This window comes from Pseudorca crassidens, chromosome 15, assembly GCF_039906515.1.
Source record: "Pseudorca crassidens isolate mPseCra1 chromosome 15, mPseCra1.hap1, whole genome shotgun sequence".
NCBI lineage: Eukaryota > Metazoa > Chordata > Mammalia > Artiodactyla > Delphinidae > Pseudorca > Pseudorca crassidens.
The window spans coordinates 88,990,905-89,017,763 of NC_090310.1; the positions used below are offsets into that span (position 1 = coordinate 88,990,905).

General features: G+C 62.4%; 3 protein-coding genes across 18 annotated transcripts; 1 reads left to right on the plus strand and 2 right to left on the minus strand.

The window, feature by feature from the left end:
* Nucleotides 1–471: 471 nt before the first annotated feature.
* On the minus strand, nucleotides 472–6,670 carry RGS19 (regulator of G protein signaling 19). 9 transcript variants are annotated; one of them, XM_067708819.1, is made up of 7 exons: nucleotides 6,469–6,551; nucleotides 5,885–6,096; nucleotides 3,249–3,346; nucleotides 2,924–3,045; nucleotides 1,739–1,813; nucleotides 1,349–1,583; nucleotides 472–1,276 (listed from the first exon to the last, which is right to left on the minus strand). In XM_067708819.1, the coding sequence occupies exons 3-7, from the start codon at nucleotides 3,276–3,278 to the stop codon at nucleotides 1,085–1,087; spliced, it is 654 nt and encodes a 217-aa protein (XP_067564920.1). In that variant the 5' UTR covers nucleotides 3,279–3,346; nucleotides 5,885–6,096; nucleotides 6,469–6,551; the 3' UTR covers nucleotides 472–1,084. The 9 variants fall into 9 exon arrangements, with proteins under 9 accessions (XP_067564920.1, XP_067564923.1, XP_067564919.1 ...); XM_067708822.1 differs by lacking the exon at nucleotides 6,469–6,551 and adding an exon at nucleotides 3,841–3,915 and having other exon boundaries at nucleotides 5,885–6,461; XM_067708818.1 differs by lacking the exon at nucleotides 6,469–6,551 and having other exon boundaries at nucleotides 5,885–6,461.
* OPRL1 (opioid related nociceptin receptor 1) lies at nucleotides 6,640–24,965 on the plus strand. Of its 8 annotated transcripts, XM_067708810.1 has the most exons (7): nucleotides 6,670–6,799; nucleotides 7,185–7,290; nucleotides 7,979–8,157; nucleotides 14,382–17,623; nucleotides 18,089–18,352; nucleotides 22,485–22,840; nucleotides 22,947–24,965. In XM_067708810.1, exons 4-7 carry the CDS (start codon nucleotides 17,247–17,249, stop codon nucleotides 23,468–23,470), a joined length of 1,521 nt encoding a protein of 506 aa, XP_067564911.1. In that variant the 5' UTR covers nucleotides 6,670–6,799; nucleotides 7,185–7,290; nucleotides 7,979–8,157; nucleotides 14,382–17,246; the 3' UTR covers nucleotides 23,471–24,965. The 8 variants fall into 8 exon arrangements, with proteins under 8 accessions (XP_067564909.1, XP_067564911.1, XP_067564910.1 ...); XM_067708808.1 differs by lacking the exon at nucleotides 7,185–7,290 and having other exon boundaries at nucleotides 6,640–6,799; nucleotides 17,336–17,623; nucleotides 22,947–24,960; XM_067708809.1 differs by lacking the exon at nucleotides 6,670–6,799 and having other exon boundaries at nucleotides 6,903–7,290.
* LKAAEAR1 (LKAAEAR motif containing 1) lies at nucleotides 10,422–11,829 on the minus strand. Its single transcript, XM_067705210.1, has 4 exons — nucleotides 11,769–11,829; nucleotides 11,414–11,476; nucleotides 10,823–11,223; nucleotides 10,422–10,691 (listed from the first exon to the last, which is right to left on the minus strand). Exons 1-4 carry the CDS (start codon nucleotides 11,827–11,829, stop codon nucleotides 10,422–10,424), a joined length of 795 nt encoding a protein of 264 aa, XP_067561311.1.
* Nucleotides 24,966–26,859: the final 1,894 nt, after the last annotated feature.

Below are 26,859 nucleotides of genomic sequence, written 5' to 3' on the forward strand. Positions count from 1 at the left end.
CTTCAGGATGCCCCACTGCTCGTGGAAGCAGTGTGAATGGGGGTGGACCCCTGACCAGACCCTCTGCGCCCCGGTTGCAGCGTTGAATCGCTTTACCAAGCAGAAACTCAGGGAACAGGGTGGCAAGTGTGTGCCTTGTGGGGCCTGTGAGACAGTACAGGTGACTGCCCGGCACCCGGGGTCTCGGGGAGGTCTCCCCCGTAAGTGTCCTGCCCTAGCCAGCCAGCCGCCGCCAGGGACCCTGCCTGCCCAGTGTCCCGTTGCGTTGTCACCCTTGGTGGCACCCTCGCGTGGGGAGGGCTGAGCACAGCTGCCCGCTGAGGCTGTTCTCTGAGGGGTGGGGTTGGAGCAGAGCACAGGGGCCCGTCACTGAGCGTGCTGCTCCCCTGCTGGGGGTCGTGGCCCACTCCTCGTTCTCTGATTCCCCCGCAAACGTGGACGGAGGGGAGAGGCTTTTACTTGAAAAATATCTTCAATAATAAGATTCTATTTTGGGGGGAAGAGGAGTGGAGTTAAATATGAAAACTTTGTTTTTGTTTTTTGATAAAACACACAGTGCCATGTTATTGGCTTAAACTCAATGAACATATAAAAGAAGCCGGGTCCTGCTGCCTTGAGCCTGGTTCTGAGGTCCTGGGTCTGATCCCGGGGTGCAGATGGCATCAGTTGGAGGTTTCCTCTTGTCACAAAACTAGACAGCACAGAGCTTCTGTTCTCCACCAAAGGCGCTTCTCAGGGGCCCCTGGGGCCCGGGGAGGAGGACCTTGTGGGTCCAGGATGCTTTCAGGGAGGGCGCCTCCTTTCACCAGGTGGGAACCCCAGCAGGAAGTGCTCAGTAGGGGTGGTGGTGCTGGAGGGGCTGCCTAGGCCCAGAGGCCCTCACGCCCGCCTCTCAGCTGGATCCTGGGGCGCTGGGTCCTCTGGGTGGGGAAGGGGGCTTCTGGCCTGCCCAGCACCTGGAGCTCCTGCCTGGGGCCGCCCGGGGCACTGGGCCCGGCGGGTGTGCCCGCACGTGAAGCGCATTTGTGAAAGGAGTCTCTGCCCGCGGGAGGGGCCCCGCGTCCAGGTAGCCACGGTGGGCAGTCTAGGCCTCACTGGAGGATGTGGAGCGGCCCCGGAGCAGCAGGGCGCGGTAGGCGGGGGAGCTGAGGAAGCGGGGGTAGGAGTCTCGGTGCATCAGCGTGTAAATCTGCAGCTGCGCGTCGTCAAACGTGTGCGCCGACGGCTCCTGCATCTTCTTGTTGACGCCCTCCCGCACCCGGGAGTCCAGGCTCACCTGCGGGACAGGGGCCGCGGTCAGGGGCCCGGAGGCGCCCCCGCCCCCCACCCCGGTCCCCGCGCGGCGCACCTCCTTGGGGGACAAGATGGACACATAGTCCTCGTAGATGAGCCGCGCCTTCTCGTCCACCACGTGCTGGTTGGCCTCGGCCTTGAGCTCCTCGCAGGCCAGCCAGAAGAGCATGTTCTCCTCGCTGTACTCGGTGCGCAGGAACTCGCGGAACACGCTGCGGCCCGCTGGACTGTGCATTAGCTTGTCGAAGGACTGCGCCCAGCTCCGCACCTCCTCTGGGCTCGGCGTGGCACTGCGGGCACGGGCATCCGGGTATCGGCCACAGGCCGCGCCAGGCCCCGCCCCCTCCGCCCGGATCCCCCACACCTCCGCCCGGATCGCCCGCCCCCCCCCCCCCCCCCCCCCCCCCCCCGCCCCGCACCGCGCAGACCCGCGGCGGAGACTCACCAGGCTTCGCAGCTGGGGAGGGGCTGCAGCCTGCTCTCTCGGGAGGCCCGCCACGCTCGCCGCCGCTCCTCGTTCCTGCCGGCAGAGGGGACGGTGGCACTGCCCTCCGCGGCACGCGTGTGCGCGCAGGACGCTGGCCACAGTGACACCGACACGCGTCTGTATGGGCACGAGGCCTAGGGGCTCTCAGCACACACGTGAACCCCCTGCAGGGTGGGTCGGCTCCTTTCCCGATCTCCGGTCCGGCCCTGGGCCCGTTGTCTTGCCTTTGGGGCTTCACAGGCCCCTCGGGTACCTCTCCCTCCCTGGCCTGACCTCGACCCCCACTGCTTTCTCCCAGAGACTCCGACTGATGGGGAGAAAGCCCCCAGCCCGTGTGTCTGGCCCCTGACTGTCCCTCGGGGCCCTGCTTCTCTCCTTAGTTCCCGCCACAGCATCAGTGCTGGCTCCGCAGTCCACACCTCCAGCTGGACCTCTCCCCAGGGTCACTGAGACGGCTAACAGACACCTCAACCTCAAAGGTCCAGACAGAACTCAGCTCCCACCCTACCCCCACCCGCCAGACGCCAGACTCCTCACTCCTCGCTTGGCCCCTCGTGTCTCTACCCCCAGGCGGTCCCTCTCCTGTTTCAGGCCTCAGTTGCTCACTGCTCAGCTGATCCCCCTTTGGGTCCCCTCAGCGCTGTCCACGCAACAGCCACGGGGTGGAAGCCTGAAAAGGGCCAGGCCTCTGCGAGGCACAAAAACCCCAACAGGTTCCCTACGCGCCTAGAAACCACATCCCCCCCGGAGGCCCCACGCCCACCCCCTGCACTGTCCCAGGGCCAGGTCTCTGCTTAAGACTCCTCCACCTGACACAATGTGTGGGGCCTGCTTTTGCTCTGCTGTAGGTCCCCAGGGCCAGTCTGGGCGGGCTCACAGTAGACACACGCGTGCGTGCGCACACACACACACGTGCACGTGCTGGCTAGGTGCCTGCATGTGGACACAACCTCGGCACACCAGCCATGAAAATCACACACACAGAGGGGCCTGGGCACTGGCCGCCGGTCACCAGACCCCTGGACGAGTGCTGTGGGCGGTGCCTCAAAAGCCCCCCGAGGGGCTGAGGAGTGGGGCCCTGGATCCCAGGTCTGCTCAGTGCCCCCTGCCCACCGGCACACGGTGCACCCCCGGCCCACGTACCAGGAGCAGCTGCAGCAGCAACACCAGCACAAGCAGCAGGGGTTGCGCCTGGGGGGAGCTGGGGGAGCCGCATCACGACTGGACATGGAGGGAGGCTGGTCCCCCTCCTCCGGCCCTGTGTGCTGGGGGAAGACGGGGCCGTGTCAGCCTCCAGGCAGAACCTGTGGGAACCACCTGCTTCCCCCCCCGCCCCCCCGCCTGCTGGGGGCCTGCTTGCTCGCGGCGGGGCGTGACCCTTCTGGCCTCCCAGGTGTCCAGCGGTCTCCCAACTCCTAGTCATGCCCCCAGCCCCCGAGGGACAGAGTCAGAGGTGGAGGCGGCCCACCTGCTTCTCAGCCTCAGGCGGGGTGGGCATGGGTGGGTGGAAGAGGTTGCCGGGGCTCCGTGGTACCTGCTCCAGGACCCTCACCACAGCCTGGGGCTCTGAGAAGAGAGGCCGGGACTCTCATGGAGGACCTGACACCGGTGGCAGCCTGTCCCCCTGAAGAGGTCCCGAGTCTCTCCCTCCTCCCGGAGGTGTCCCCCGGCCCCCTGCCCGGCCTCCCACCTCCAGACCGCTCTGCCCAGGCCCTGACCCCCACTCCAGTCTACACTGTGGCTATGAGGGTATGTGGGGTCAGGAAGGAGGGGACCCCAGACAAGATCTCCACAGGAGGTTCTGGGACACCCCCATCTACTCGCTCCCTGGGAAGCCGGAAGCCAGGGTTCCTCTTTCTCGGTTTCCGGCTCCTGGCCCCTCCCAAGGGGGCTGGAGGCCCCCAGAGTCTGGGGCTATAAGGGCGGTGCATAGGGGTGGTGGCCAGACATTTAGACCCCCCATCCCAGCTCCCTCCATCCCAGGTTTCCCTCGGCTGCTGGGAGGTGGTGAGGGTTGCTCCCCACGAGGAGTCCGGATCAGCCCTGGGGAGGCTCCCCACCTGCTCCTGGGGACTCAGCAGGGGCAGCAGACCAGGCCTGCAGACAAGGAGGACTTGGGGCTGGGGCGGGACGTCCTGAGGGTGCGGGAAGTGCAGCAGGCACCGGTGAGGATGGCCGAGAGCCGCCAGGGACCGCCACCTTCTCGGCCCGGTCACTGGCCCGGCGCCGAAACACTCGGCTGTCACCTTCCCGCGCCCAGGGTCTCCCGGCCTCCCTTCCCCTCCCACCGCCCCCCCCCCCGCCACAGGCTGCGGAAACCGCTGCGGCCCCAGGCCTGCCGCAGGGCAGGGCGGGCGCGCCGGGCGGCGGCGGGGGATGGGGTGCGTCCTGCTCCCGGGCAGGTCGGAGCCGCGGGGTCCCTTCCGCTCGGCGTCGGGGCGCACCTTCCACGGTGCGGACGCGCGGGGGGGCGCCGAAGCCCTATCCGGGTGAGCGGCCCCCGCGGGAAACCCGCGGACCCGAGCCGCGGGGGCGGCCAATCAGGGTCCAGGAGGCAGTTTTGAACGCCTCCCCACCTGCCTCCCAGTCTCTACCTCGGCCTGCGCCCACCTCGGCCCAGGCGAGGCGCCCCGCCCCACCCCCGGGGCCGGGGGCGTCCCCTGGCACGTCTGCCACGCGGACCTTCCTGAAACCCCGTCGCGAGGTGCTCAGGACTTGGTTTCAGTTTATTTTCTCATTAAATGATCATCCGCCCTGCTGCCCCCCATCCCTCAGCTCTTGGCCTTTTAATGTCTGTTTGGTCCATGTTGGCCTCGTGGGGTGTGCAATGGCAGAAGAGGAAAGTGGACGCTCTGGGATAGGCCCCGGGGCAGTCACCAGGCTAGGCAGCTCCTGCCTCCCAGCCACTGACCGGGTGCTGCGCTCAGAGGTGACAGCCCGGGATATGCACACCTGGGGCACCCCTGTCTCCAGAGCCTGGGCATGCGGAGGCCTCGGCCTTGACCCAAATCTGGGGGCCAGGTGTAGGGTCCCACGGGGCCTTGGCCACTTGGCCACCTGCCTGGCTTCCCCTGAGATCGCTGGGGGGGGACCCTCCAACTGGATCCCACTGGCTTCCAGCAAACAGATGGGGAAGAAGCAGCCCGACAGCATGCCTACCCTCAGGGGTCAAGTTTCTAGGGAAAGGAAGGGGTGTGGCAACCTCTGAGGTCTGGTAGCTGTACCCCAGACGGGCTGTGACTTCCCCAGGCAGAGCGGCTCTTCCTCCTCTGCACCCCCGCCCCCCCAGCACCCTGAAGACTGTACCCCTCTAGGCTGCCTTCTCCAACTCAGCTCTGACTTGGACGAGGGGACCTGCCTGAGGATGCAGGGCCTAGGTGCTGGGGCGGGAGAGGCAGGGGGAGAGGCCGTCCCTTCTGTCCTGGTTGTAGGCCCTGCACCTGGTCACCCATCCCTGGGCCTGGCTCCGTGCACCTCCTCAGGCTGGCTGGGGCCACCTGTGCCCCTGGGGCACCTGCTCTCTTTCTTGGTGGGGGTACAGGGTCTGAACCAGGGTTCCCGCCCCTCATTTGGGCACGTGGGAGGGGGCTCCCTCCCCTACCCCAGCCCCTCCAGGCTTTGGTCCCTAAGTCTGGGATAGGAGAAGCTGGACAGGCAGCAAGTTTGGCCTCTGGGGACAGAGGCTCCCTTGGGAGCGGCTGCTGCTCGGCTCCACAGAAGGAAAAAGAACGTCCCCGAGCCCGCCCAGTCCAAAAAAAGAATAAGAAAATGTGACAATCCCAGGAAAAAAATGCCATAACCTTTGGGAGGGGGGTTGACAGAGGGGCTCCATTCCCTTCTTCTCACCCTCCTCAGCACCTTTCCTGTCTGCCGCGCCGCCCCCCTCCCCCGTAGGTAAGTCCCAGCCTGGCTCCTCCAAGGCAGGCCAGGTCTTTCCTAGCCCTGGTGACCCTCGCCACTGCCCACCTCTACGATGGTGGGGCAACCCACTTCTCTCCCTCCCTCTCTCTCATGGTGGGGTTGGGCCTGGAGAAGTCTGCCCCTTCCTCCAGCCTCTGACGCCCCCACCCCAATCTCAAGGAGCTCGCCGTGCGCCCCACTCACCAGCGACCCAAAGGCGAGGCAGGGGCGGGAGGGGCCAGGTTCGCTCTGGGCCCCACCCTGGCTGCCGAAGGGGCGTGTACTGCAGCAGCAGGACTCAAGTCAGACGGCAGGAGGTCCTCCTGAGCGTTCTGGAGCGAGGCTGGCGCCTGGAGCCCCCGATCGGCTCGGGCCGGGGGCGCAGCGCCTTCCCTGCGACTGGCAGGGATGAGTGGCTGCCAGATGCAACAGGGTGGGGGCGGGGGCAAACCGGGTGTCCCGCCTCGGCCCCTCCCCACAGGCTGAGGGGGGGGACGGGAGACGCGGAAACCTGGGTTCTTCCGGCCCCCCCCCCCCCCCCCGCTTTGAGCAATCACTTCCCCAGGCTTCGAGCTGCAGAAAAGGGGAACCCGGCTGCAACGGCCCCTCCCCCACGCGCGGGGACGGGCTCCAGTCCCGCCGCGGCCCAGGGTCCACGTGGACCCCGCGGCGGAGTCCTTGGGGCGCGGATTCCGGCGCCGGTTTCCGAGGCTCCCGCCCCGCACGGCCCCCGGGCCCTGGCCAGAGGGGCAGGGCCGCGGTCCTCGGCGCCGCGCGCGCGCACTCACCGGCCGCGCTCCCGAGCCACTCGCGCCGCAGCCGCCGGCCCGCGCGCTCCGAGGTCCGGCCGAATCGTCGGGGAGCGGGCGCAGGCTTCAGTGCGCAGGCGCCTCGGCCTCACTTCCCCAAAGCGCGGGGCCGGGACTTCCTCGCGCGGGCAGACGCCGGCCCGGCCCGCCCCGCCCGGCGCGCCCCGCCCCGCGTTCGGCCGGCTCCTCGCCCCACGCGCCCACTCCCCATCGCCCCGCGCGCAGGAGCGCGGCGCCTCCGTCCCCACCGTCGCTTAGGATGGCCTGTGCAGATGATGGGGGCCTCTGGCCCCCCGGGGCGGCTGAGGTGGTACTGCGGCAGCTGGGGGTGTGGCCGTGCCCCAGCTCTGCTCGGCAGGGCCGGTCCAGCGTTGCCGTTACGGGGTGGGGTGGGGTGGAGGTTGTGGGGGGGGGGGCGTCCCCATAGGTTACTTGCCCCGCTCGAGGGAGAGGCCCCCTGGAAAGGACTGTCCCCCGTGGTCAGTCCCGGCCTGGCCCTAGCCTCTCTGGCACTGGGTGTCCTCACCTGTGAAATAGGGTTAAGGGCGCGCTGTCACCGTGCTGTAGGGGACTTCCCAAGGAAGGGGGTTCCTGGGCTTCGGTGCCAGTGATGCCGGGGGTACTGGTTCTTATATCCGGGGTCGCCAAATGTCCCTGTCTGCGGGGCCTGGCTGAGTCCCTTTCAACCCCTCCAGTTGCCCCCAGATGTTCTACAGTTTAAAGCCACACCTCCCCTTTGCCACGAATGCCCGTCCCTTCTCTTCGGACAACTCTCCTCGTATCTTATGACCTGGTATAGCTGTGAGTTAAATCCGTTATCCCAGCATGCTTTGGGCCAGTGTCTGCGTGGCCCTGGCCCCCGACCGTAGGCAGCTCCTGTCCCCGGCGCCCAGGGCCCGCTCACAATCTTATGACCTGGTATAGCTGTGAGTTAAATCCGTTATCCCAGCATGCTTTGGGCCAGTGTCTGGGGGGCCCTGACCCTGCTCTGGAAGTGGTCTGCAGTGTCTGGGGGGCCCTGGCCCCCGACCGTACGCAGCTCCTGTCCGCGGCGCCCAGGGCCCGCTCACAATCTTATGACCTGGTATAGCTGTGAGTTAAATCCCTCATCCCAGCATGCTTTGGGCCAGTGTCTGGGGGGCCCTGACCCTGCTCTGGAAGTGGTCTGCAGTGTCTGCGTGGCCCTGGCCCCCGACCGTACGCAGCTCCTGTCCGCGGCGCCCAGGGCCCGCTCACAATCTTATGACCTGGTATAGCTGTGAGTTAAATCCCTCATCCCAGCATGCTTTGGGCCAGTGTCTGGGGGGCCCTGACCCTGCTCTGGAAGTGGTCTGCAGTGTCTGAGTCCCCCTGGCCTGTGAGTTAAGTCCCTCATCCCAGCATGCTTTGGGCCAGTGCCTGCGTGGCCCTGGCCCCCGACCGTACGCAGCTCCTGTCCGCGGCGCCCAGGGCCCGCTCACAAAGTGCCTTCCAGTTGCTCGGGTTGCAGGCGCTCGCTGTCTTCCGCGCTCTTGGGGGCATAAAGGGCAGTGGGGATTCTACGTGCGCTCCTCATTCGTCCAGCAAATGTCTGCGTGTCCCCTGTGTGCCAGTCAGTGGGACCTGGCAGCGAGCAGGACAGACAAGCCCCGGAGCAGACAAGAAGTGGACTTGCAGACTGGGTGAGAGGTGAGGAGAGCTGAGGAGAACCACAGAGCGACGAGGGGGGCGTTTCAGTGCTACCGCTTGCTCAGCACGGGACGGAGCTGGAGCCGCTGGCAGGGCAGCAGGGCGGGAGCTGAGCTGAAGAGGGTGCGGGCCAAGGTCAGGGAGGAGAGAGGGGCCCTGCAGTCCGGGGGACGTCTTGATGCCCTGTGCCCAGGGGGCTTGGCTGCCATGTTGACAGCCTGGCTGGGACAGGGCAGAGGCTGGAAGCCTGCCCAGATGGGAGGTGGCTGCTTCGTATTTAGCTTAGATAACAGTCCCGGGCAGTGGGTCCTTCAGAGACGGGCCAGAGCTTAGTCAAGGTCACACAGCCCTGCCTACGCCATGGTACTTGACGTGGCATCTTCACCCGCCTCCTGAGACGTGTGGGGCAGCTGGATGCGGGTGTGGGTCAGCGCACTTCTCTTCCACTCAGGCCACACTCTACGCTTCTCTGGCCCTCCCCTCCCCCTCCCAGCCCCCCATACACTGTCCTTCCTCTCACCACCCCCGCATGTCCCCCGGCCACTTAGGCCTCTCCGTGCCCCTTGCCTCGGCCCTCCTGGGTCTTCTGCCCTTCCTCTGGGGAGTCTATCCCGTATTCCACAGGAGGAACCAGGTGGGCCGGGCAGGGGCTCATTCAAGGCTGTGCAGCAGGTAATGCTGGGGATGGGATTTGAACCCAGGACCCTCTGTCTAGAGCATGAGCTCCCAGCCCCCAGTACATTGGGCTGCGGCCTACATACTTTGCTTTCCCATAGCAGAAGCCTCCTTCAGGCCCTGCAGAATTGTCCTCGGCCACTTTCCTGGGCCTTCTCTGCAGACCGAGGACCCCTCCCTGGTGTGGGGATCAAAGGGTGCCCCTGTGCCAGCCCCACGCCTGGTGCAGAGCTGTCTGTGAGGCCGCCCTCTTGCTGGCCTCCTCGGGGCGGTGGGTGCCTCTCTCATCCTCTGTCCTCAAGTGCCTGCCTGATGCCCTCCTTCCCCTCGCCCGAGCCACCTTCTCTTCCCCTGTTCCTTGTTTCCCCTACCTGCCTGAACTGCCCCCCGCATCCCCCCCCCCATAGAGAGCTCCCCCTCCCTCATGGAGCTTCCAGTCTCCAGCTTCACACACAGTTCTGGGCTTGGATCGACGCCAAGGGTGCAACGACCCAGAACAGGCGAAGGGTCCTGTGAGGGGAAGGGCTTGCTGAGGTCACAGAGGGCTCAGGTCCCCATTCTGAGCTGCGTCAGGGAGGGCACTGGCTGCCACAGAGCAGGATTCCTTGCTGGACCTCAGCTCTGACCTCTGCCAGTAGAGGGCCCACCCCTCCAGGACCAGTTCTCTGCTGCAGGCTGGCAACTCTGCCAGAGGCTCCTGGCAGGGGAGGGCCTTGTCTGAGGCCCCCAGCTCTGTAGCCTGCTGGACTGCTGGGAGGGAGGAAAAGGGAGAGCTGGCTAAGAGAAATCTCAGTCTCTGCGAAGAGCCTGTGTTGGGCAGGAGAGTAAGTTCTCGAAGGGGAGATCTGTCCAGAACATGGGAGGTTCTTCAGAATCCAGAGGGTTTGCAGGATGTGGGTTTGTCAGAATGGAAAGGGGCGGTGTCCTTCCTGTCCTCTGTGTGTGTGTACGTGTGTGTGGTGGTGGTGGGGTCCAGTAAGGGGATCAAAGGGGCAGAGGAGGACTATCAAGATAGAAAGGAAGACCCGAGGGTGATTTCTGCCTGAAGGGTCTCCCCCTCCCCAGTCTCCTGGTCCTCTGAGGGTCTCCCAGGCATGGCTGACTGTCCAAAGGCCAGCTTTGGCTTCTGCAGTCACTCTCCTGTCCAGAATGTCACCTTCCTCGCTGACCCTCTGATGGAATGACCTGCAGTCTGGGGTCCTGCTTGGGTACCACTTTCTCCCCGAGGCCGCCCTTACCTCTGGGGGTGTGACTGTTGCTGGGCCAGGCTCTTCCTCCCATCACACCCAGGCTGGGGGCTCCCACGGACTCACAGGGCACCAGATTGCCTGATGGGGGCAGCGTGGGATTTGGGGGATTCGGGGTGTCCCTGCCCCCTGTGAGTCTGATGTCAGCCAGCTTGTAGCTTTCCACTTTGTTGGAGGAGCTGCACTCTGAGTACCCCAATGCCTGTGACATCGGATGCATCCATCCTTCCCCCTTCCCTCCCAGGGGACCTAGAGAAAGGAAGCCTAGACACCAGGGGGCGCTTTGAAAGTGAGAACTTTATGTAGGAGGGTGGGGCACAGTCGTGCACTGTGGGGTCGCCATCAACGCGGGAAGATGCTGCCATCGACTTTCTCCTCCAGAATGGTTTCCACGCGCCTCCGCTGCGGGGGAGGAGGTGCTGGGGCCGGGTGTGCGGGGCGGAGGGCGGGCCCCCGCCCCTCCCCGGCCCTTCCCGGGCTCGCAGTCACCTCTCGACGGTCTAGGGGGTCTGGGATCCGCGTGGGCTTCAGCTGCGGCGGCAGGAACAGCTCCAGCCTGAGGGCGGCGCGCGCGGACTTCTGCCGCAGGATTAGGAGCGAGATCTCCTCCGCCTGCGGGTGCCGGGGTCAGGGCGCGGGGATGTTGCGGAGCCTTGGCGACGGGCGGCCCCGCCTCGCCCTCAGAACCCCCGGCCGGGTGGTCCCCCCGTCCCTTCCTCGCCCCGGCCCCGCCCCTGCCTCACCCGCAGGCGGGCGTAGCGCAGTCGGAGAGCGCGGACTCGGCCGCGGGCCTCGGCGGCCTTGAGGACGCCGAGGACCTGGTCCTGGCTTTGCGCGGGCGTCTCGAGCTGCAGCGTCCACGCGCGCGGGTCAGGCATGCGGTACCCCAGCTCTGCTGACTGACTCGGGAAGACGGAAGCGGCCGCGCCCACGTCCTCCAGCAGGTCGCCGAAGAGCAGGTGGCTGTGGCGCTGCGCGGGCCGCATGGCCTCCAGGCCCTCCAGCGTGAGGGCCCAGCTCGGCGTCGGGGACTCCGCCTTGGCACACCTCACGCGGGCCCCTGCGCCCTGCGCGCCCTTACCCACTCGCTCCCGCGGGACCCTGCACGCGGTCCCTTCGCCGGCTCTGGCTGCATCCTCGGGCCCTGCCGAGGGAAGACGATGTCCCGATGTCCCGTTGGCGCCCGCTCCTTCGGTCTGACCCGGCCCCGCCTTGGGTTCCCAGCTCCGGCCCCTCTGGACCCTGTGCAGCCCGCCTTAGGGCCCGCACCTCTGGTCTCTGCGCCTTTGCCACAACCTCGCACACGTCCCGGTCAGCTCAGCCTCCTTACTCACTCCTGCATTCCGCTAGAACTTTCGGATCCACTCCCTTCCTGCCCACGGGCTGTTTCTCCCGCACTGGGAAGATGCAGAGACCCCTGAGTTGACCTCAGGCACCACCCAGGGGTGGAGACAGATTGAGGCTGCTGTGGGTGAGGCTAGGAGGACACTTCCTCCCATGCCAGGACCCTCGCTGTGGCCGTCCCCCATGTCTGCGTAGGCCTCAGACCCCTCTGTCTTAGTGTTAGGGGCTGGAGGTGGCGGGGGTGGGCCTTCATTATATCTTGGGCAGAGGACTCGTGCTTTTCTGGGAGATGTGTGTGTGTTTGATGTTGTGTGGGTCCGTTTGTGTGTCTGTGGGAGGTCTCACTTGTGTGCGGCGGAGTCTCAGAGTCGAATGGACAGCTGGCTTGCTGCAGGGGAGACGCCATCCCCCCAGCCTGTCCCACGCTGGGTCTAGATGGAGTGAGGGAGAGAGGAGCCCAGGGAAAAGGTGGTAGAGGGGGAAGGGCCCCCGAGGTGGGAGAGGGAAACACCCCGGAAGTCCCGGTGCAGCCCTGCAGGGCTCCTTTCCTTGCCCGGCCCAGCCCACAGCACCTCAGACCCCGGACCCCAGGTCCTGGGCCGGGTCCTGGCCCACACTGGGACAGAGGCTGGCGTCCGCACCCTCCCCCGCCCCGTCCCTAGCGGCGGCGGTCGAGCGCCCGGCCCTTGCCTCCCGTTTCCACACCCCATACTTTCTGCCTTCTCGGGTCTGGGCCTCCAACTCAGCCCAGACTCTCTGGGACTTGTTGACGCGGTTGCTCGGCAACCAGGAGGCCCGCCCCTCCCCCAAGCCAACGGGGGCGGGGCGAGCCCTCGGGGAGGTGCATGGTCAGAACTTCGGTCCGAGTGCACCGAGGTCCCCGGCCAGATGCCCCGCCCCGGGACCTCCCGGCTGTCAAGGACCACGAGGGAGATGACCCTCAGCTTTAACAGCCCGGGTGCGCGCTCCTTCTTTTCTGAAGAGCCCCAAACGCACTCTTCTGCGGGCTGTGGGCCCAGCTTCCTGGCTGGAGAGGTCTTTGCTGGCTAGTTTTGGGGTCAGGGGGCGCAGATCTGAGGAGACCTTCGTGGTTGAGCCCCTTCCCCCTCTTCATGGCCCACGAGGCCTCCCACAGCAGAACTCAGGACTCTTCACCTCTTCCAGGGCAAGTCTGGGGGTTCCAGGGGTGGTGTAAGAACAGGGGTGGTGTTTTTTTTTAGACCATTGGTTTTGTTTTCTTTTTTTAAATATTTATTTATTTTCTTTCTTTTTTTCAAATAAATTTATTCATTTATTTATTTTTGGCTGCATTGGGTCTTTGTTGCTGCGCACAGGCTTTCTCTAGGTGTGGAGAGCTGGGGGCTACTCTTCGTTGCGGTGCGCGGGCTTCTCATCGCGGTGGCTTCTCTTGTTGCGGAGCAGGGTCTCTAGGTGTGCAGGCTTCAGTAGTTGTGGCACGGGGGCTCAGTAGTTGGGGCTCGAGGGCTCTAGAGTGCAGGCTCAGTAGTTGTGGTGCACGGGCTTAGTTGCTCCGCGGCATGTGGGATCTTCCTGGACCAGGGCTCGAACCCGTGTCCCCTGCATTGGCAGGTGGATTCTTAACCACTCCGCCACCAGGGAAGTCCTTTCTTTCTTTTTTTTGGGGGCTGTGTTAGGTCTTAGTTGCGGCGCGTGGGCTCTTCGTTGCGGCATGCGGGCTTCTCTCTAGTGGTGGTGTGCGCGTTTTCTCTCTCTCCTTGAGGCACGTGAGCTCAGTAGTTGTGGTGTGCGGGCTTAGTTGCCCCGCGGCATGTGGGATCTAAGTTCCCCGACCAGGGAGCAAACCGCGTCCCCTGCGTTGGAAGGCAGATTCTTTACCACCGAATCACCAGGGAAGTCCCCAGACTCGGGTTTTGATTTCTGGGTCCTGGGTCCTAGATTTCTGTAATTTATTTGTGCATTTGTTAATTTCATAATATTTTAGAACTGATTCGCTTAATTGATTAATTCTTTAATTTGTTCATGCACTCATCAAATTATTCTGGGTTCAATAATCCATGTACTCATTCCACAGTTGATGTTAGGCCAGAATTAGTGCATTAAGTCCAGAATTTGTTAATGTACTGGTGGTTCCCACAGTGTAGACATGCCTCTTCCCTTCATTCATGGATGTGCCAAGGTGGGCACTGAGGCCCATGGGATGGTGCCGTTTTGGGAGTTCACGACCTGAGTCCCTGAGGGGAGAGACTGTCCTGGCTTTGGGGGTGGCGTCTCAGCTGAGGTTCTGGCCTTTCCGAAGGAGGCTGTTGACTGTTGCCATTGTTTTTGGGAGTTTGCTCTGGCCTCCCAGTGAGAGGGTAAGGTTTTTTTTTTTTAATACATCTTTATGGGAGTATAATTGCTTCACAATGCTGTGTTAGTTTCTGTTGTACAACAAAGTGAATCAGCCATATGCATACATACGTCCCCTCGCTTTTGTGGCCCCATATCTCGGGAGCTGGCATGCCATCCCCCGCTTCCCAAAGCTGCATGGAACTGCCCATCCTTCCAGCCCCCAAGCCTTTGCAGGAGCTGTTCCCTGGATGCTTCCCCTTCCCGCCCCCGGCTGCCGCAGGGCTTGTGCCTGTAGGGTGAGGCCTGGGCCTTGGGATTCAGCATCACCGAGGAGCTTTTGAAGGCAAAGGTCTCTGGGCTCCAGAAGAAGCAGTGAGGGCTTAGGCAGGCTGACCTGCCTCCTTCAAGCAGTCCTCCTGGATACACGCAGCCCAGGCCAGCACCACCTCTGGCCCTCACTCTGCGCTCCCACAGGAGTGAGTTCTCTGAGACAGGAGTCTGGGCCCTCCTCTTAGCTTCCCAGGATCCTGGCCAGGGAGATGCAGGGGGGAAGTGACTTGCAAGAGTGGGAGTTATGGGGGGAGGGGGAGAATGGGCGCACTCTCCTGCAGGAAGGGACTTGTAACTTTCCCTCTGTTTTTGTAGGATTGAAAACCTTTGACACCTGCTCCTCCTTAACTCCCAGAGGGCCTGGTGTTGGCATAGTTCACATTCCTGAGCGGAGCTTCTTCCTGCTTCTCTACCCCCCCAACAGCTCCCCTGGGAGGAGAGGTGCTCCCTGTGTCTGGGGCCCAGCCACTGTGAGGCCCTGGGCCACGTCTCCCGCCTGTTCCTCTGTCCAGGATTCATGTGTTTTTCAAGGGCTGATGGAAATGCTGAGATCTAAGAGCGTGCTGATCGACGCCAAGACCTGAAAACTTCAAAATAATATAATAAGGATTATTAAATGACTGCAAAATTTAACATTATACTGCAAATCTACAATTCTGTCACAGTGTGTAAATGTTAGGAAGTTAAAATCACAAGGAAAAAGTAATATTTTATGAAGAAGCCCAGAATTATGAAAATCCTTTTACTTTTTTTTGCACGCAGGCTTTTCTCTAGTTGCGGCGAGCGGGGGCTACTCTTTGTTGCGGTGCGCGGGCTTCTCATCGCGGTGGCTTCTCTTGTTGCGGAGCACAGGCTCTAGGCACGCGGGCTCAGCAGTTGTGGCTCGCGGGCTCTAGAGCACAGGCTCAGTAGTTGCAGCTCACGGGCTTAGTTGCTCTGCGGCATGTGGGGGTCTTCCCGGACCAGGGCTTGAACCCGTGTCCCCTGCACTGGCAGGTGGATTCTTAACCACTGCGCCACCAGGGAAGCCCCATTGCTTTTACTTTTCAACAGCACAACTGGCCTGGTGACTGAATTCCCTGGGGATGGCTGTTCTGGGTGAGGCTGCTGGCGACTGTGCTTTGATTCCCGTGCCCTACTCCGGGGGGTGTGGGGGGTGGCAAAGCATATGCGGACCGAGGGGCAGCAGACAGTGTGGCATCTGGCGTTGACGGGCCCTGAGTCACTGGGTGCAAGGGTGAGGTGCGTTCACCCCAGTTTGTGGGTGTCACCGGCACTCTGGGACCTGGGTCCTGCCCGGAAGGCCTGTGACCTCCAAGTGTAGCCCTGGTCAGGCTGTCACTTGATATGTGGCGGACCCGTGCTCTGTGCTGTCCTTCACGTAAGCTGCGTGTCTTGGGCTGTCGCTGGTACCCTTGCATGTTTTGTTTTGCCTGCATATGATGTGTGTGCTTGAGGTTGTCTTGCTTCGATACAGATGCTCACATGTGTTACCTGCTGCCCCATGTGTAACACATATGTTCTGTGTCTTATTCTGGCCGTACAGGGCTCAAGAGAGGCTGGGCCATTTCCTGGGCCAGGCCCCCTTTGTGGGAATGCTGCAGGGTCCAGGGCTAGGGGCTACCATCCCCAGGGAGTGTCATCAGTACCCTGGCCTGGCCCCCCACGATGTGTCCTCACGGGAGGTCTGTCCAGACTGGAACTCACACCCAGCGTCAAGGCAGCCTCCTAGCCCCGCCCTTTCCCCAGGCTCAAGGCCATTAGGAAACGCAGCTTCGGAAACTGGCGGGCAGGTGGGCCCAGGCAGTGGGGGTGGGAGGGGCTGAGGTTGGCTGCTCAGACCTCGGGGAGCCCAGGTCGGGGAGGCTGCAGGAGGGCGAGCCCCTGGGGTTCCTGCCCTGCTGGGGCTCCCAAGGTCAATGGGATGGGGCTTCGAGCTTTGCCTGGAGAATGTGGTGCACGTGTGTCCCCCGGGCGTCTGAGGCTTTGCTCTGCCTCTTCTCCCGCGTCTACCTTGTGCCTCACGTGCACCCTAGTGTGGGTTTGCGTGGGTGTGGCCCATGCGTCTGTGGGTCCCTTCGAGTGTCTGTGCATCCTCTGAGCACGTACCCACGTCTGTTTGTTTACCTGTGTGCCTACTTGGGCATCTTTGTGTGTGTTTTTGTGAGTCTTTGTGTCCTGAGTGCCTCTGCGGATGTGCCCCATGTCTCCACACGTGTCCCTGGGTCGACTGCAGTGAAGATGCAGAGATAAGTCCTGGGGGACAGCCTGGGATGCTGAGCCCTAGGGTATTTGCCTGCTCTGTCCTCTCCTGATTCGCCAGGTATCCTAGCGACGCTGCTGCCAGTCGCCTAGCAACCAGGTCCCCATCCTTGGAGACAGATGCTCCAAGCAGGGGCTGGGCTGTGTGGGCAGAGCCCGGGCAGGAAGAACGACCCCTTGACTGGGTGGGGCCGGCAGTTCAGCTCAGGGTCACCCACGAGGCATGTGCCCCCAGGGATGGGCAGGAGGCAGCTCCATGTTGTGCCGTGTGGGTGCTGGGGGCCCAGGCTGTGAGGCAGTGATGTTCAGATGTTGTTCAGGGACCCATCCGCTGAAGCAGAGGCGCCCTTGCTGGGTCTTCAGGTGGCAGACAGACCTGGCTCTGAACGCTGTCTCTGCCCCTTTGACAGGTGGCCTCACGCTGCGGAGGTGCCCTTGTTGGCACGGAGGTGCTGCCGAGGCCCACAGTCAGGGGTGGTGGGGGTGGACAGGCTTGGCACCCAGGAGGCACGTGGGGCGTGCTGGACCGTCCAGACACCCTGCTTGCTTATGAGGCTCTGATCTGCTCAGGGCTGGCTGCGCAGGGCCCCAGCCACCCAACCGGCGGCCCCTGTGGCTCAGCTGCCCTGGGATCCCAGCTGAGGGGCGCTGTTCTGGGCATGGAACTCTGGCTGGGGCAGGTCTGAGTCCGTCCAAGGCCCTGCTTCTGAGTGAGATGCGGCTTCACGTCTGTCTCTGTCTTGTGTGTGTCTCTCCGAGTCTCCGTTCCATGTCTTTGTGTGTTTCTGCATGTCCTTTGTGTCTGTTCTTGTGTGTTTGTCCCTGTGTCTCCATGTGTCTGTCCCTGAGTCCCTGTGTGTCCTTGTGTGTGTGTGTGTGTGTGTGTGTGTGTGTGTCCGTCCACGTGTCTGAGTTCTCATGTGCACCTCTATCCCTGTGTCCATGTGTTCGAGCCTGTCTCCGTCTGGGCTCTGTGGGTCCAAGCCTCTCTGTTGTTCATCTCTAAGGGTGCACCCTGGTCCTTGCCTCTGTCCCCGTCCAGCCTGGGGCCCCCTCCTCCATCCTGCACGGCCCCGCCCCCCTGGAGCCGCAGCCTGCTCCCCTCCCCCAGCTCCGTGCACCAGGCTGCTGCGTCTGGTCTGGCGTCTGAGAAGGAAAAGGAGCAGCTGCCACCGTGCGGCAGCCGCGGCGCCGTCCAGACCCAGAGCTGAGTCGGGCCGGCGCTCCCAGCCCTGCTCTGCCGCAGGCCGAGGGTTAGGGCCTCCGGGGTCCCAGCTCCCACGGAGGTCACCGAGGTAAGGCTGAGCCGCTGGGGGCTGGCGTGGAGGTGACCTGTGGTGGCCGCAGCTCTCAGGCAGGGCTGGGGAGGGGCAGGAGGAGGCCCTGTGCTCGGCTGCCCTGTGCCCAGTGTTCCAGGTGTTTCTGGGTGTGTCTTGGTCCCTTTTGTGTCTGCGTGTGCCCGAGGGCAGCTTTGGGCATCTGTGTGTGTGTGTGTGTGTGCGCGCGTGCTGTGTGTCTGTGAGCCCCCATGGTGGACACATCCCGCTGTGTAAGCGCATCCGCCATCCCATGTGGGAGCCCGCAGGCCAGCTGAGACTGTGTCCCTGTGTGTGTGCACGTGTGCCCCGTCCCTGGCATACACGTTTGCGTGTCTCCGTGTGCCCGGTGTGTGTGTGTGCACACGCACGTGCCTCCGTGTCTGCGGCCTGGGGCCGGGTGGGTGCTGGGTGCTGCGCTCACATGTCCCTGTGCCTCCCCAGGTGCCGTGGGGCTTTGCGTGCAGGGCGGGGCATGGAGTCCCTCTTCCCTGCCCCGTTCTGGGAAGTCCTCTACGGCGGCCACCTGCAGGGCAACCTGTCTCTCCTGAGCCCCAACCACAGCCTGCTGCCCCCGCACCTGATGCTCAATGCCAGCCACGGCGCCTTCCTGCCCCTCGGGCTCAAGGCCACCATCGTGGGGCTCTACCTGGCTGTGTGCGTCGGGGGGCTGCTGGGGAACTGTCTCGTCATGTATGTCATCCTCAGGTAGGCTGGGCATCCCCCCCGCCCCCCGTCTCCCCCCAGTGGGTCCCGAGCAGCTTGCCGAGGGCATGGAGCAGGGGCTGCTCTGGCAGGCTTGGCACGCGGGGATCTCCCACCCCCTGTTCAATTCCTGGCCCCCTGTCACTGGGCAGGGTCGGTCCTGAGGCCCTGGTGGCTCAGCTCCTGAGGGCAGAGGCACTTGGCTGGGGGAGAGGGAGAGGCAGGGTCCAGCCCGGGTGTGGGAGGAGGCGCAGCTCTGTCCCAGATGGAGCGCCACCCTGACTCCTGAGAGATGACGTGCCATCTGAGCCGTGCGCCAGGCTCCCAGCCCAGCTGCCGCGTGAGGACCTCACGGGCCCCACAGTGATCCCGGAAGGCAGCTCTTGTCGGCGTCGTCCAGGCCCGGTGCTGGGGCAGCTTCACGAGGCCCCTTCCTCGGCTCCGGGGCTCCGTGCTCACCGCTGGTGTTTGGGCCGATTCCAGCATTTGCTGGTGCTCAGAATGGGAACGCTTGTGCGGTCAAGGGTGGCAGCCACGCTGCTGGGGGGACATAATGGGGGATGGTGTGGGGACATTGTGGAAGGATGGCCGAGACAGCATGAGGGGACAGCATGGGGAAACAAAGTGGGAAGAGCGTGGGAGAGAGCGTGGGGACAGCATGGGGGACAGCGTGGGGATGGCATGGGGAGGTATAATGGGAAGAGCATGCGGGGAATGTGGGACAGGGTGAGAACAGCGTGTGGGGATGGCATCGGGACGGCGTGGGGACACATGCACGTGTGCACACACGTGTATACATGTGTGTGTACGCATGCACGCGAGCGTGTAAATGTGTGTACACACATGAGTGTGCACCCGCGTGAATGTGCACACGTGTGTGAGTGTGTGCATGTCTGGGTGTGTGCATATACGTGTGTACACACATCTGTGTGCATGGACACAATATGTGCAAGCATGCACGTGTGTGCACATGTATCTGAGTGCGGGCACGAATGCGCGAGTGTGAACACACACGTGTGCATGCGGGCACACACGTGTGCTTTGTGCACGCACACGTGTGCACATGCATGTGTGCACGTGCGCACGCCCTTGTGGCTGTGTCCGTGTGTGCATGTGTGTAAGCATGCCCTTGTACATTTGTATGTGCTGGTGTGTGTCATGTGTGTGCTCAGACAAGGGGCTGCGAGGAGCAGCTGCCCTTCCCCCAGTGCTGACCCCGGGGTACTAGGCTCACGTGCCCCTTGGTGGCTGGAGGGTGTGCCATGGGTGAGAAATGTGGGTGGCGGTGGGGTGCTATGGGTGAGAAATGTGGGTGGGGGTGGGCTTGTTCCTCCTTCCGGTTGTGAGTGTTTCTTGTGGGATCTCTGCTCTGCGCGGGGGCATCAAAACCCTCAGAGGCACGTCTTGATTAGAGAGCAGAGAGGCGAGGCCGTCTTGCCCACGAGCAGTCCCCACGGAGAGTGATGGCCGGGAACTGCTGTGAGCACGCCGGGCTCAGAGGCAGAACGATGCGTTCTGAGCCGTGGCACGGGGTGGACTGCCTCGGGGGTCAGCAACACCCCGTCCCAGTCCCTGCTCTTCTTTTACAGGCAATGTTTTTAAAGTGGTTTTAGGTTCACGGCAAAATCGAGGAGAAGGTACAGCAGTTTCTCACATAGTCCCTGCCCTGCCCGCCCCGCCCCGGGCATAACCTCCCCCATTACCAACATCCCCACCAGCGTAGTGCAGTTTCACAACTGATGAACCTACCTTGATACATCGTAATCACCCCAAACCCATAGTTTACCTTAGGGTTCCCTCTTGGTGTTGTACTTTCTGTGGGTTTGGACAAATATATAATGGCATGTATCCACCATTACAGTATCACACCGAGTAGTTTCACTGCCCTAGAAATCCTCCGTGCTCTGCCTGTTCATCCTTTCCCACCTCCCAGCCCCTGGCAAACACTGATCTTTTTACTGTGTTCATAGTTTTGCTTTTCCAGAATGTGGAATCATACGGTCTTAGCCTTTTCAGATTGGCTTCTTTCACTCAGCAATACGCATGTAAGGGTCCTCCATGTCTTTTCATGGCTTGAGAGCTCGTTCCTTTTAACTGCTGGATAATATTCCATTTTCTGGGTGAGCCACAGTTTGTTTATTCATCCACCTACTGGAGGACATCTTGGTTGCTTCCAAGTTTCAGCAACTATGAATAAAGCTGCTATAAACATCCGTGTGCAGGTTTTTATGTGGATATATTTTCAGCTCCTTTGGTTAAATATCGAAGGGTGGGTGATTGCTGGGTCTTATGGTAAGAGTCTGTTTTGTAAGAAAATGCCAAGCTGTCTTTCAAATGGCTGTACCTTCTGACGCCCTCACCAGCATTTAGTGGTGTCATTCTAATAGGTATGTAGTGGTATCTCATTGTTGTTTTATTTTATTAAAAAAAATTTTTTTTCTTTGGCTGCGTTGGGTCTTCGTTGCTCTGCGCGGGCTTTTCTCTGGTTGCGGCGAGCGGGGGCTACTCTTCGTTGCGGTGCACGGGCTTCTCATTGCGGTGGCTTCTCTTGTTGCAGAGCACAGGCTCTAGGGCGCAGGCTCAGTAGTTGTGGCGCATGGGCTTAGCTGCTCCGCGGCCTGTGGGATCTTCCCGGACCAGGGCTCGAACCCGTGTCCCCTGCATTGACAGGCGGATTCTTATCCACTGCGCCACCAGGGAAGTCCTCACTGTTGTTTTAATTTGCATTTCTCTGATGACATAGGTGGAGCATCTTTTCATGTGCTTCTTTGCTGTCTGTATGTCTTCTTTGCTGAGGGTCTGTTAAGGTCTTTGGTCCATTTTTAACCAGGCTGTCTGTGTTCTTATTGTTGAGCATTAGGAGTTCTTCGCGCATTCTGGACAGCAGTCCTTTGTCAGATGGGTCTTTGGCAAATCTTTCCTCCTGCCTGTGGCTGCTCTTCTAGTTCTCTTGACCCACTTTTCCTTTACCAGCTCTGTGGCCTTGAGAAGACCGTTTAGATCCTCTGAGACTGAATGTCGTCCTGTGCAGACTGGGCATCAAAATAGCGCTTCGGAATCTTCAATGAGTTAAAATCCAAGTGAAGAACTTGGCACAGGCATCTGCCGTCATCACTGTCCTTGTTGTTTGGTCATGATTAAGGCCTCTTTGAGCTTATTCTTAATCTCTCTCTAAGAGGCAGAAAGAAACCCCAGATTCCTTCATGGCAGCTTAATTGACATGGAACATTGTTGTCTCTGGTGTTGCCACCGTCACCACCAGCACCATCACCATCAACAGCACCATCACCACCACCACCAGCACCATCTCCACCACCACCACCAGCACCATCTCCACCACCACCACCACCATCATCACCATCACCAGCACCATCTCCACCACCACCAGCACCATCACCACCATCAACAGCAGCACCACCATCACCAGCACCATCGCTGTCACCACCATCACCACCACTGTTGCTAGCACCATCTCCACCACCACCAGCACCAGCACCATCTCCACCAGCACCACCAGCACCAGCACCGCCAGCACCGCCGCCACCACCATGATAACAACTATGAGCTCGTTTAGCAGGGCCGCTGTTAGGCGCCCACGATTCCTCCAGACCCGTGCCAGGGTCTGGCATACAGTGAGACCCCATTAGCATCTGTCCGCTCCCTGTCACCATTTCCTGTTCGGTTGCTAGGCAACAGAGGCCTGGTTTGGCGTGCTCTTCCAGATTCTGGGGCCCCTGGAAAGCTCTGGTGGTGGAAGGGCCAACATTTTGGTCCAAGAAGGGTCTTGGGGGAGACTGAAAGGGAGGAGGACAGGTTCTTTGTCTTATGAGTCCTGCTTCTGCTCTCATGCAGGGTCAGGCAGACACTCTGCTCCCCCACCCCACACCCATCTTTTCCAAGGCAGGCGAGTCTTTAGGTTGCGAACCATTTTTTGTGCGCTGTAAGTACTTGAAGAATTTGTTAAGATGCTTGCCTTCAGGCTCCATGGCATTGGGCTGGGCCCATGAACCTACATTTTAGCAGGGGGCAGAGTGGGCGCCCCCTGTGATGGCCAAGAGGAAGGGCCCCTTGCCCTTCGCTGCCAGGTCTGCCAAGGTGGCCAAATGAAGCCTCTTCCTCCCCGTCCTCTCTGCAGACACACCAAGATGAAGACAGCTACCAACATTTACATCTTTAACTTGGCCCTGGCGGACACTCTGGTGCTGCTGACCCTGCCCTTCCAGGGCACAGATGTCCTCCTGGGCTTCTGGCCATTTGGGAACGCCCTGTGCAAGACGGTCATCGCCATTGACTATTACAACATGTTCACCAGCACCTTCACGCTGACTGCCATGAGCGTGGACCGCTACATAGCCATCTGCCACCCCATCCGTGCCCTTGACGTCCGGACATCCAGCAAGGCCCAGGCTGTCAATGTGGCCATCTGGGCCCTGGCCTCTGTTGTCGGCGTTCCCGTTGCCATCATGGGCTCGGCACAGGTTGAGGATGAAGGTCAGTGCAGGGCACCCTCCTCCCCAGTGCCACGCTCCCCTGGCTCTGGGTGGCTCTCTCCCTGCCCACCTGCCCAGCTTCCCTGACCCTGCTTCTCTCCCTGCAGAGATTGAGTGCCTGGTGGAGATCCCCACCCCGCAGGACTACTGGGGCCCCGTGTTTGCCATCTGCATCTTCCTCTTCTCCTTCATCATGCCTGTGCTCATCATCTCCGTCTGCTACAGCCTGATGATCCGGCGGCTGCGAGGCGTCCGCCTGCTCTCAGGCTCCCGCGAGAAGGACCGGAACCTGCGGCGCATCACGCGTCTGGTGCTGGTGGTGGTGGCTGTGTTCGTGGGCTGCTGGACGCCCGTGCAGGTCTTCGTGCTGGTCCAGGGGCTGGGCGTGCAGCCGGGCAGTGAGACTGTGGTGGCCATCCTGCGTTTCTGCACGGCCCTCGGCTACGTCAACAGCTGCCTCAACCCCATCCTCTACGCCTTCCTGGACGAGAACTTCAAGGCCTGCTTCCGCAAGTTCTGCTGCGCGCCCACCCTGCGCCGGGAGATGCAGGTGTCAGACCGCGTGCGCAGCATCGCCAAGGATGTGGCTCATGCTCGCAAGACCTCTGAGATGGTGCCACGGCCGGCATGACTAGGCGTGGACCTGCCCATGGTGCCTGTCAGCCCGCAGAGCCCATCCACACCCAACACGGAGCTCACGCAGGTCACCGCTCTCTAGGCAGACATGCAGCTGCGCATCACCAGCCTCCACGGGCCACCCTGTGGCCTTGGAGGGTCTGGTGACATCACGGGATGGGTCAGAGCATTAGGGCTGCCCTCCTAGTGGAGGGCGGGGAGGGGGTGCAGGACTCACTGGTGAGCATGCCCGGCACTGCCAAGCTTCATGGACCGTCCTGGCCTCTCCCCTGCTGCATCCGTCTCCGGGTGGGCACACAGCCGGAAGCGTGACAGCGGCTGTACAGTCCCACGTGCCCTCGTGCTGTGGCTGTCTGCATGGACCCTTGCAGTGTCTCCTCTGGGCAGCTGGATGGGCCTGGCGCCGCCTGGAGGGTCCAGTGGGCATCCCTGGGCAGTGGGACTCGCCCTGAGAGTGGAACTCCTTAGGAGGCTTCTCAGCAAGCCTGTTCCCTCCAGGACACGTGAACTGTTGCGCCGCAGACGTGGCCGTTCAGGTTTGCGAGGCGGTCAGGAGGACCGCCGCAGGCCACCCTGTCATTTGTGAAGCAGCCCCATGTGCCTGGCCTCAGCTGTGGGGTGGGGAGGGCTCTGTGGTGCTCTGTCTGGGTTGCCTGGGCCCCCCTCGGGCTGTCCCTCGAAGCCCTCCTTTCAGACTCCATCAGAGGTCAGCGGCTGTGCAGCTGTCAGGACCGTGTGTCCTGCTTGGGTCCTGGTGGCCTTGGAAGGATGCCAGTTGGGACAGGTTAGGCCCTGCACCCCAGTGACTGACGCCCTACTTCATTTCAAGCCCCCAGTTATCTGTGGGGGAAGCCTGAGCTTCCCAGTCAGAGGCGGCTTCGTATGCAGAGTTGGAAGGAGAGCTGGGGCTGGCAGACCTGCTTGAGGGAGGCTGCAAGGACCATCTGAGCCGTGGGGACCCTGCCCGCTGTGACCACCCAGAGAAGTACCCTCCCGGTTTGCAGATGGAGGCTGCAGCTCGGTGACTTGGCCAGCGTTCTCTCTGCAGACAAGCTGCTGAAACATCTGCAGTGGTAAAGCTGCCTCTACCTGCTAGCTGAGGTGCAGACCTGGCCAGGTGAGCTGAGGCACCTGGAAAGAGGAGGAGGTGCTGACTCTGGACTGGCCTCTCCTGCTTTGGGGACCCCGGCCTTGTGGGGTCGTCCTTGGGGAGGACGGGGCTCTGTCCATGCTGCCAGCAGCGGGAGGCTCTGAGGACCGGAGCCACTATGGCTGCAGCATTTTTGTGCCAAGGCTGAAAGACATGTGCATTTGTGGTGGTGTAACACGTGTCTCCATGTATCTATGCATGTGGACAGTGTGATTTCCCCTGCACGTAACCAGGCCTGAACTGTCTCCAGGGGCCGTGACGGAGGGTCGGAATAACCCCCTGCACGCTGGTCAGGGCGCTCTGCTTGCAACAGGTGTTTCTGACTCTTTGGGGGGCCGTTGGGGTAAATTCTCTGGGATTAGCACGTGGGGTGTAGGTAGATCCGTCCTCCAACCTGCTCTGTGCTCTCCACCTGGCTCTGTGCTTGGCAGACTGTCCCACTTTGGGAAGGGGTCGACTAGTTCACGACGTGCCGGGGGCCTGTCTTCTTTGCTTCAGCACAAAGTTTCTCCCCAAACAATCAAGCACTGCACTCCCCACCCCTGTAGCCAGAGGTTCCAGTGGCGGATCCAGTGGTGGGTGCTTCCCCACAGTGGGCTACGGGTTCTCCTCACTCCCACCTCCCCCCGCTCTAGCTCCTTTCTCGTTCCTTGGGCGGATCCAAGGGAGTTTGATGACAGATGCACAGAACCGCTTCCTTTGGCAGCCCTGAGATTCTGATATCCTCCTGGCTCCTGCGTGGGCCCGGTTCTACCCAGGCTGACTGTCGGGCAGACAACCCTGTCAGAGAGAGGGGCTTCGCAGGGGCATCCAGGGCCAGCTCGGTCGCAGTGCGTGGGCACAGGCAGAGGGGCCAATGTCCGGGTTTATATAAGTTTTAATGACAAGCAAATTGCTGTTAACACAAAAATTTAGCATCAAGGGAAAGTTTAGGGTGCCCCCTGTGATGGCCCCTTGCCCTTCGCTGCCAGGTCTGCCAAGGTGGCCAAATGAAGCCTCTTCCTCCCCGTCCTCTGCAGACACACCAGGATGAAGACAGCCGACATTTACATCTGTAGCTTGGCCCCGGCGGGCCCGGCGGACACTTTGGTGCTGCCGACACTGCCCTTCCAGGGCACAGATGTCCTCCTGGGCTTCTGGCCATTTGGGAACGCCCTGTGCAAGATGGTCAGTGGCAGTTAGCACCGGGGGAGGCAGCGGGGTCCTGGCGGAGGAGGCGGCTCAGGGTGGGCTCCGGGCTGCCAACCAGGCCGAACCCACAGCGAGCGTCTGCGCTCGTCCCCGTCCAGGCAGGGCTGAGGGGCAGGCCAGCAGCCCGCGGGACCTCGGAAGCGGACCACGGCTCGTCCTCTCCACCTGCACCCAGACCTCTCCTCGGCTCCCACCTCCGACGCCGCCCCCTGCCTCCAGCCCCGCCCCGCCCCCACCTCCACGCCCCACCGCTCCGACCCGGCCCCCAGCCTGCATCGCCACCTCGCCCCCTGCCCCTTTCCGTGCCCCAATCCCCGCCCCCGCCCAACCCCCACCAGCTGGGCTCGGTCAAGTCTCCCGGCTTCGCTGAGCCTTGGTTTCCCCGCCTGCGCAGAAGGGACGCCAAACCTTCCTCACGGGGTAGTGGGGGAAGGCCGGGCGGGGGAGGGTCAGCGGATCGGTCAGCGGATCAGCGGGGAAGCTGCGGGCTCGCCTGGCGCTCTGGACTTTGCCCACCAGGGGCGCTGTGGCCCGCGGGAGGCTGCGCCCAGGGGCCGCGCCGGGTGGTGCGGGGCCGGGGTCCGGGCCACGGCGAGGGGATTTGGGGAGTGGAAGGAGACGGCCAGTTCTCTCTGGGCCCAGAAGCCCAGGGCATGGGGACACTCCCTCCCCGTTCCCCAGTCCATCTCCGGAGGCACGGTGGAGGGGGGGGGCGTTTTCCCCGGGGTCCACAACTCACTCGGGCAGGATCCCGGTGAGGGCTCTCCTCTCCCCCCAACCTTGGCTGGCCCATGTCTCCCCCACCCTTGGTGTGTCGCGGGCCCTGCGTGAAGACCCTCCCTCCCATCGGGTGTGGACCGCCTGGCTGGGCCTGCCCCTGCTCGGCCCCCACCATGGACCCCAGTGCGAGACGGTGGCTCCCGTTGCTGGGCTGTGTGTGGGGCGGGGGCCACCCCAGGGGATAAAAAGTGTGCGGTCCGTTGAGGAGGCTTGGTTGGCACCTCCCGTGCTAGGGAGATGTTCTGCAGGGGACGGGGTGGGAG